General features: G+C 39.1%; 1 protein-coding gene across 1 annotated transcript; it reads left to right on the forward strand.

The window, feature by feature from the left end:
- The first annotated feature begins 5,249 nt into the window (after positions 1–5,249).
- purbb (purine-rich element binding protein Bb) lies at positions 5,250–7,266 on the forward strand. Its single transcript, XM_014020985.1, has one exon. It carries the CDS (start codon positions 5,297–5,299, stop codon positions 6,200–6,202), a length of 906 nt encoding a protein of 301 aa, XP_013876439.1. The 5' UTR covers positions 5,250–5,296; the 3' UTR covers positions 6,203–7,266.
- Positions 7,267–10,326: the final 3,060 nt, after the last annotated feature.

Below are 10,326 nucleotides of genomic sequence, written 5' to 3' on the forward strand. Positions count from 1 at the left end.
TTTTCCTGTTTATCTTCTGTTAATAAATCCATAACACAAACAGCTTTTCTGACATTATTTAAAACATTAGATAGATTATATAAACTGTAAAATATTAATAATAATTGTGTTGATATACTGTAATTGCTAATAGTTTTAATGATTTCTACATCGTCAGTCCTTTTTCCTGCTCTGTTGTCAACATGTACAGTAATGGGAAATCCAGTCTTGACCATTTAGCTTTAGCCGTTAGCTTCTCCAGCCGATCACACGGTTACCTGGTTTTTGCACACTCCAGTTCTGTAGAACCTCCTTGGTTTTTATTTACTGTGAAAATTAATGAAAATAAAACTTAATTAAATAATTATTGAAATGTTTCCTGTCTTCTCTGTAAGAGTGTTCACCGCCCTGGAAATTATTCTACAGGAACTTTTAATACTCGGTTGATAAAGAAAGAGGTCTTTATGTTCTGATTATCTTTTAGTTTTTATTTCATTTGGTCAAATTTGACACTGTCAATACACAGCATTCCTCAACAGAACTGATTAAATCAGTGGAGATCTGGATCACCATCAGGATGCAGGATTATTTTTTTAAACCTTCCTTAACTGGTTGTCTGGTTAGGTGTTCAATAATCAGATTATTTATCTTAGCTGAATTCACGTGGCTGAGTTACATGGAGCTTTGACCCAAATGAGAAGGAGAATAAGCCTAATCAAAATTTAAAAAGCAGTAAAATCAACACACAACACCAATGAAATAACACTAAGGATTTAAGAAAGACATGAGTGGTAAAAAAAAAAACTTGGGAGTGTTGAATAAACAAGATAAACAGAATAAACAATGAGTTATTGACACTAAAAGAACCCTTCAGACAGAAAGCTTTAGGATTTATCTACTCAAGAATTTAGTCTCAGATTCTCTGCTGGATTTGTTGTGGACTCGTCTCCAGCTCCTTCTTCTTCTCTCTTCCTGCTTTATGTTCAACAGATACACTGCTGATCACGACAGAAGATCGTCATCACACCATGATGAAAACATACACGTTGCTGGAGCCGAATCCACCGGCTTGTGTTTTTGAAATCATGATGCATCACAGTGAGGTTGGAGGTGTTTCTCACAGAAAGAAACTAAACAGACCAGACAGGACTTTCAGCTTCCTCTCAGAGCAGCCTTCACAAGATCAAGTTCAGCTCCGGCTGGAGCAACGTCTTCTTTAGCTCCACTAATGTGATATTTTTCTTCAACGCAGGCCTTGATGGGAATTTCTGCTGACACTGAGGGCAGCTGCGGTCCTTTTTCTGATTCTCCGAATCCCAGCAGGTGTTAAAACATTTCATACTGTGCTCTGCTCACTCAGGAACTGTAACATTAAATACTGTAATATTTTTTATAAAACTTCAGAGATGAAATATTAGAGGACAGCACAAAATCTGATTTGGATTGAAGGGAAGTTTTCAAATAAAAAGTTTTATAAGAAGTTCAGTGTCACAAAATTTAAATTAGAAAATATATAAATGACATATTTGGTCACATGATAAAAACGACCTTTTGATGTTTAGTAAAAAATACAGCGGGTAAAATAAGTATTGAACACGTCACCATTTTTCTCAGTAAATATATTACTAGTGGTGCTAATGACATGAAATTTTCACCAGATGTCGGTAACAACACAAGTGATCCATACATACAAAGAAATCAAACCATAAATGTCCAGAAATGAAGTTATTTGTAATAATGTGGAATGGCACAGGGAAAAAGTATTGAACACATGAAGAAAGGGAGGTGTAAAAGGCATGGAAAGCCAAGACACCAGCTGAACTCTCTCAGTAATTTGAAAGCAAGACTGCCCCTTGTCAGTGCAAGTTAATATCAGCTGGTTCAGTCCCAAATGATGGCCAGGTATCACACAAGAACCATCTGATGATGGGTAAAAGTAAAGAGCTCTCTCAAGACCTTCACAACCTTATTGTTGCAAAGCATAATGATGGCATCGGTTACAGAAGAATGTCTAAACTTCTGAAGGTTCCAGTGAGCACTGTTGGGGCCATAATTCAGAAGTGGAAAGAACATTATTTCACCATAAACCGACCACGACCAGGTGCTCCTCACAAGATTTCTGACAGAGGAGTGAAAAGAATTATCAGAAGAGTTGTCCGAGAGCCAAGGACCACTTGTGGAGAGCTTCAGAAAGACCTGGAATTAGCAGGTATGTTTGTTTCAAAGAAAACAATAAGTAATGCACTGAACCACCATGGCCTGTATGCACGCTCACCACGCAAGACTCCACTGCTGAAGAAACAGCATGTTGAAGCTCCTTTAAAGTTTGCTGCACAACATTTAAACAAGCCTGTGTAATACTGGGAGAATATAGTCTGGTCAGATGAGACCAACATTGAACTGTTTGGATGCCAGAATACACATCATGTTTGGAGGTCAAATGGCACTGCACATCAGCCCAAAAACACCATACCAACAGTGAAGTTTGGAGGTGGGAACATCATGGTGTGGGGCTGTTTTTCAGCATATGGTACTGGCAAACTTCAAATAATTGAAGGAAGGATGAGTGGAAAAATGTACAGAGACATTCTTGATAAAAATCTGCTTCCACCAGGATGATGAAGATGAAACGTGGCTGGACATTTCAGCAAGACAATGAGCCCAAACACAAAGTCAAGGAAACTCTCAGTTGGTTTCAGAGAAAGAAACTAAAGCTGCTGGAATGGCCCAGCCAATCACCTGACCTGAATCCAACAGAAAATCTATGGAAAGAACTAAAGATCAGAGTTCATAGAAGAGGTCCACGAAACCTTCAAGATTTGAAGACTGTTTGTGTGGAAGAATGGGCCAAAATCACACCTGAGCAATGCATGCCACTAGTTTCTCCTTACAGGAGGCGTCTTGAAGCTGTCATTGCCAACAAAGGCTTTTGTACAAAGTGTTAGATAAATTTCAGTAAGTGTGTTCAATACTTTTTCCCTGTGCCATTCCACATTATTACAAATAACTTCATTTCTGGACATTTATGCTTTGATTTCTTTGTATGTATGGATCACTTGGGTTGTTACCGACATCTGGTGAAAATTTCATGTCATTAGCACCTCTAGTAATATATTTACTGAGAAAAATGTTGACGTGTTCAATACTTATTTTACCCGCTGTATAATATGATTTAGAATTTTTAAATCCTGAGAGAAGTCAGAGCAACAACAAAAATTAATACGCCACATAATGATGTAATGTTAAACATCTTATCAAGAAGGTTGTGGCTGCACACATCAGGGTACATACATATAACAGTGCTTAATACTGTGATGACGATGATAAATGAACAAATACTCAAGGAGTGTTGATGTCTTTCTGTTCTGGGTTCAGAGCAAAATAAACAACAGTGTTGTATAAAGTACCTCAAAGTTATACTTGAGTAAAAGTACAAGTATCTTATCATAAAAATACTTTGGTAAAAGTTAAAATCTTCTCTAAAAATATTACTTGAGTAAAAGTCTTAAAGTATCTGATATTTTTTGTACTTAAATATCAAAAGTAAATTTCTGACATAAAATCTACTTCAGTATTAAAAGTAAAAGTACTGAGTAAAAGTGAGCAGTTAGATTTTCCAAAATGACATTTATTGGGAGGTGACTTCTCCAAAAAATATTTTTTCTAACAGCGTGCAGCTATGATGAGTTGTGTACAAGTTAACAGTGTGTCAGAATGGTATATATTTATACTTCTCATCCAACCACAATTACATTCACTCTTTCCAGGAGACATTTTATCAGGATAGTATTTTTAAGTAATAACAACTCTGAATAAAATAGGAGTAACGACTTTCTACTTCTTACCTTTTGAAAAAATGTTGTGAGTAGAAAGTACAGATAATTGTGTAAAAATGTAGTGAGTAAAAGTAAAAAGTATTCTGAAAAGAATTACTCAAGTAAAGTACAGATAACCAAAATTTCTACTTAAGTACAGTAACAAAGTACTTTGTACTTAGTTACATTACAACCCTGATAAACAATTAATGCATTATTTTCATCCCAACATGATAGTTTTATTTGAAAAAAGTGCAACTGGACAACAAACTGCATGCAGTTGGCTACATTTTCCTAATGAATTTAAAATTTTGTCCCCAAAATCATTTTTCTGATGCTCTAAAAACGTTCAGTACGAGAAAGGGAGCAGAAACATTATGAGATCCTGCCTGTCTGCATGTGAGGTATATAACATACCTGGTATGTACACAAAAACAGTTTATATTCAGAAGTATCCACTTATACATGCATATCTGCTTAAATATAAAGTACGCATAGATGTAGTAGCATACTACATATTGTATCTGCTGTGGTGTTTCAAAAGGTTTTCCTTCAACTAAATACTTTTAAAACTCATCAGGTACTGTCTGTTAGCAAAAGTGAAGGTGGGCCAAAATGTTTTGCTCCCATCTGTGTATTCATGTGTCTGTCTGTTAGCAAAATATCTCATGTACCACTGAAGAGGTTTTTTTAACCTTTCAGGAAGTTTGAAGTCAGTTCAATTCAGCTGCCACCATAGATGTCATCAACATCACATAAACAGCTGCAACTCAGTCAAAAGTACAGCTACTGAGTTAGAATTTGAGGTGGTAGTAGCTGAGAGTCGTTGGGTCGTTTGACCCAAACAAATAAAACTTTAATGCCCTGCACTGTGGCTAAAACTACAAAACAAGACTCCTCAGAAAATACAGCTGACAGGAAGTGGAGATCCAGTCTAAAACCTGACCTGCAGCTCCCCCTGGTGGCACAACTAAGCAATGCAACAACAATGTGGTCCAGCTGTTACTGGGTTAAACCCACAAACCCACCAATGATGAAGTGTTTACCAGTAATTAAACTTACACTACTTCTTCACCAGTGTGTGTTAACAGGTGTAAAAATTAGTAAAACATTTTGTTTACCCAGTAAAAAAAATCTATCAAACAAGTCCCTTCCTCGTTGTTTTGTTGCAGCAGTAGGAATTGAATCAAAAAACAGAAAAAAAAACACATTTCCAGGAATTTAAAACTGTTTTAGTGCCTCACAAATAAAGATATTTCACAATCAGGATTAAAAAAAAAGTCAGACACAAACAGCTCCTGCGGCCGGGCCAATGAATGAACAGAACTGATGTAAGTAGGCGTGGTTGTAAAAATTCAGGGACCAATAGAATCACGGTAACCGTGTGAACCTGTGAGAGTGACGAGTGTTTGGACCAATCACAGCGCTCCCTGAAGGACAACCACTGAAGGGAGGGCTCGAGCGCACGCAGCTACGTCGAAGAAGAGGAGGGCAGAAGCCGAATGGTGGAGCTGAACATGGCGGATGGAGACAGTGGGAGTGAGCGCGGTGGAAGTAGCGGCGGAGGAGGCGGCTTCCAGCACCCTCAGAGGGACCAGGAGACCCAGGAGCTGGCGTCCAAGCGCCTTGACATCCAGAACAAGCGCTTCTACCTGGACGTCAAGCAGAACAGCAAGGGCAGGTTCATCAAGATCGCCGAGGTGGGGGCCGGGGGCTCCAAAAGTCGCTTGACCCTCTCGCTCTCGGTGGCGGCGGAGTTCCGTGACTACCTCGGGGATTTCATCGAGCACTACGCCCAGCTGGGGCCTAGCACTCCGGAGCAGATAGCTCAGTCCACCGCGGGGGAGGACGGCGGGCCGAGGCGAGCCCTGAAGAGCGAGTTTCTCGTCCGGGAAAACCGTAAATACTATCTGGACTTGAAGGAGAACCAGCGGGGTCGGTTCCTGCGGATCCGGCAGACCGTAAACCGCGGACCTGGCTTTGGAGTCGGGGGCCCTGTGGGCGGCATGCTGGCCGGCCAGACCATTGCCCTTCCGGCGCAGGGGCTGATCGAGTTCAGGGACGCCCTGGCTAAACTCATCGACGACTACGGCGGAGACGACGAGGAGCTGGCCGGGGGCTCGGCCGCGGGGGGCTACAGCGAGCTCCCCGAGGGCACCTCCATCATGGTGGACTCCAAGCGGTTCTTCTTCGACGTGGGCTCCAACAAGTACGGCGTGTTCCTGCGCGTGAGCGAGGTGAAGCCCAGCTACAGGAACTCTATCACCGTCCCGTTCAAAGCCTGGAGCAAGTTCGGAGGGGCGTTCAGCAGGTACGCCGAGGAGATGAAGGAGATCCAGGAGAGGCAGAGGGACAAGATGTACGAGAGGAGAGAGGAGTCCGAGGGGGACGACGTGGACGACGACTGACTGAGTCCAGCAGCTGGTGGTCCAGCTTCCAGGACACTTTAGGGGTATTTTGCATAAAAGAGGGAGCAGTGCATGACAAATCTTAGCCTACTAAAAGTATTGTGGCGTTAAAAAAAAGTACATGTACAAGGATTTATTGGTGTTTAAAAAAGTTTATTAGGTGGAGAGTTGGAGTTTGAGTCTCTGAAAGTGAAACATTTCTAATTGGTGAGAAAACAGAGTGAGTTACAAAAAGGAGAAAAAACAGCAAATTGTTTTGTAAAAGTAGAAAATCCAAACTGTTTCCTGTTTGCAGCCTAGGTTCTGTTCAGAGCAGAGACCTGGTCCGGTCCAGTCCAGGTCTCTCTCATTGGGGGGGCCAGTTTGTGGGATTCTTGTAAGTGGGTTGGAGGAATCTGAGCACAGAATAGATGGACAGACGGACAGCTGTCACACATCTGCAGGCCGTTAATCGAAAAGATTACCCAAAATGTCAGGGGGGGGGGGGGGGATTATCTGCCAGGCCAATCCAGGGGCTGATGGATGAAATGAAAGCTTTGACTCCAGCAGTCAGTGACAGCTCAGCTCAGCTGCTTTATGTTATACATACAATCTGAGAGGCGCAGAGGTCACTCGGTGCGTTTTCACACCGGTTGTTTGAGAACGATACGGAGCAGACCCCTCCTGGGACACGACACGTTTTATTACAGGACTTAATATTCCCCACAGAACCAGGGTCCAAATGTGTGGCAGTGGGCCGGAGAGCCCAGGCCAGGAGCTTTCAGACCCGTCACAACCCGGGACACAAACCCACTGATGGACGCTTTCTTTCCTTTTTCTTCTTTTGTTTCAAAAGAGAACTATATTAAAAATTAAACTGTACCTATAGAAAATATATCAGTGAGCAAACCAGCAGAAGATATTTTCAGATACATATAAAAACCAAAATGTATTGTCTAAAGAGATTTCAAGAGTTAAAATAAAAAATATTATTAATTTCCTAAAACAAAGATGACTCCAACTGCAGATTATTTTTCATCTTGTGCCTCCCAGAGTTAAACTTATTAAAATAATTTGAAAACATTCACTGTTGTCATTTAAACCTTTGTTTTTCTCTTCTACATTTAATATTACTGCCTTATTCAGGTGATGCTGTAAACTTTCTGATCCACATTACCATAGATAGACCTGGCCCAGATTATCACAGGTAATCTTGGACCTGTGCTGGGTTCTTCAGTCCATGGCTCCCTGAGTGCACGAGTGAGAAAAACAGAAAATTAGATGTAATTTATAATCATATCAGTGATTATGAATTCATTTTTTAAACTTTTCTTCATTTGAGTGGTTGAAGATAAAGTTTGGGTTAATCTGCAGCATTCAGGACAAATAAAAACATGAAACATTTTAAATCATTGAATTTAAGTGATAAAACAACCTGATGAAGTCAAGACATTTTTCTTTTAAGATGTAAACTTTTATTACTCTTTTTCCTAAATATGTAAAGCACTCATCCTGTCCTGTGTCCAAATACTTTTTGTTTTCATTCTTTTAGATGACTCCTGATCCAAACAACATAAACCCTACAGACTCAGAATTTTTTAGATTCTAATATAAAGTTTTTTTTCCCTAAAAAGTTTTAAAACAACACGTTTGTTCAGAATCACAGAGTTTATATTTATAGAACTGAAGTTCAACTTTTTTATCACTGTTTGACAAATACTTGGAAAAAGAAACATTTCCAGGATGTCAGAAAAAAAACTAATTTTTTTTTCTCGAAGGTCTGAATAATTAAATTTGTTTGAAACCAGAAACCTGTCTGACTTTTACCAATAACTAATTCAGATTATATTGTATTACCTATAATTTGTTCTGGTTTGGGTTAATTTGGAAATTCTGAAAGTCTTTACTTTCAGTTTCTGAAAGTTTTTTTTTTTTACCAATGGGTCAAAAAATTTAATACATGCATCGTCTATTGAAGCTGTTTTTGTTTTTAAGATTTTAGTTTTTTTTAACCAAAAATGTCTGACAATTTTCCTTTTCTCACATTTAGAATGATTTTAAATGAGTTTATTGTTTCTTAATAACATCTGACATAAAATCTTCACTAAAAGAACATTTTAAAAAATTGAATCATTTACATTTTTTGTCACAATAAAAAGTAACATTATAAGGATTTCTTTAAAGTTATTTTCTTCATTTCTCCGAGAGTTTTGACCAAAAGTGAAAGAAATCTTAGATTTAAACGACTATTAAATTCTTTAACGAAAAGTTTTGTGTGCCAGTAAAGAAACAAAAACATGATTACTTTTGGAGATTTGGTTGCTTTGATTATATAAACTAACTTGAACAAAAGCTCAGATTTTCTTCTGATGTTTATTTTAAAAGATGTTAAAAACAATGGGTCCACATCATTTATTCACCAACACAACATGGTGGTGCACCGAGTGGGCCGAAGAATATCACAAATGACTGATAACCAGAACAGACTTGTTACCGTCAGAAAAAAAAAAAGGTAATAAATCAGTAAATATGCTCAATGGGATTACTTTTAAAGCAGGTAGTCTGGTGATTTTAGAAAAGATTTTTCAGTAATTAGTACTTTATAAGCATAGTAATTTAAAGTACCTTTGACATGCATATCTATGAAATCCAAAAAGCCAAAGAAAATATATTTATGTTAAGTCATTTTACCCATTATGCCACATAACTGGAATATTTTCTTTTAACATTTGAAACAGGAAGTGACATCAAAGGGGAACTCTTTGAGAAATAAAAGTCCCTGGACTTTATTTAAACAATGTTATTTGAATTTGGACTCTTTCTCATCTTTCTATGATAGTGATTAAAATAATCTAAAGAAACATCAGATTCTTCTCTACAGTCTGTGTTGTTAGCCATTTCAACAATGCTCTGTTCACATGCAGACATTCCCCTTTGACATCACTTCCTGTTACTTCACATGCAAATATTTCAACAACTTTTCATCTCAGCGGCATGAAATCTTTTTTACAATATGTTATCAGTGTTATTCTTCCAAAAATACATTCATTTTTGTTACAAAAATTTGATGCCACAGGCACTTTAATATCCATCTGATTTTAAGACTTTTAAACAGTCCTTGTCTCAGGTCACTGTCCCTCCCTGCCTAAAGTCTTCTACTATTGTACCACTGTTGGAGAAAAAATATTGATACCTGAATGACTACCACCCAGTGGCACTCACTGGTCATCATGAAGGGCTTTGAGAGAGTGGTGTGGAGTCATATCCTCGCCTGCCTGCCTGCTTTCTTAATTGGACCCTCTCCAATTAGCCTACAAAGCAAAGAGCTCCTTGGAGGATGCTGTATCTACAGCGCTTAACGCCGCTCTGACCCGTTTGGAGCAGTGGGGGTGCTATATCAGAATGCTGAGGACCTCAGCTCAACGTTCAATAACATCCTTCCCAACGTCTGGTGTCCAAGCTGGCAGATCCTCGTCTCCCATCACCTACTTGCAGCTGGATCCTGGACTTCCCAACAGGTCGCCCCCAGAGGGTCAATGGGTCCCCACACCTCCACTGCTCTGAGCCTGAACACCAGTTCGCCACAGGGTTGTGTGCTCAGCCCACTTCTCTACACCCTCTCTACACGCATGACTGTGTTTCCAACCATCTCCACAATAAGATCATAAAGTTTGCGGATGACCCGACTGTGGCTGGTCACAGGTGGAAAGGGGGAGTTGGAGTATAAAGAGGAGGTGGAGCGGTTGTCAGAGTGGCATAACGTCAATAACCTACTCCTTTTTTTTGGTCAAGGTCTTTTTATTAATTTTTTTAACAAACCACAAAAAAGAACAGACTTACAAAAACACAAAACAAAACACACACCCCCAAAACGCACACACCCAAAATCCCTCCCATCCCTCCCCTCCTATACCGGATCTACTGAAACAACCAAAATCGATCTAGTATTCATCAAATGATACAATGAACAGGTTTGTGTATAATGAAACAATATTTAACCTTTACACAAAATTATCTGCCGAAATTTTTTCTACATAAGAAATAAATGGCTGCCAGATGTCAAAAAATTTGTTTACAGATCCTTTAACAGTATATCTAATCTTCTCTAAAAGAATGTAAGACATAACTTGTCTTAACAAATGACC

This window comes from Austrofundulus limnaeus, unplaced genomic scaffold (assembly GCF_001266775.1).
Source record: "Austrofundulus limnaeus strain Quisiro unplaced genomic scaffold, Austrofundulus_limnaeus-1.0 Scaffold274, whole genome shotgun sequence".
Taxonomy (NCBI): Eukaryota; Metazoa; Chordata; class Actinopteri; order Cyprinodontiformes; family Rivulidae; genus Austrofundulus; species Austrofundulus limnaeus.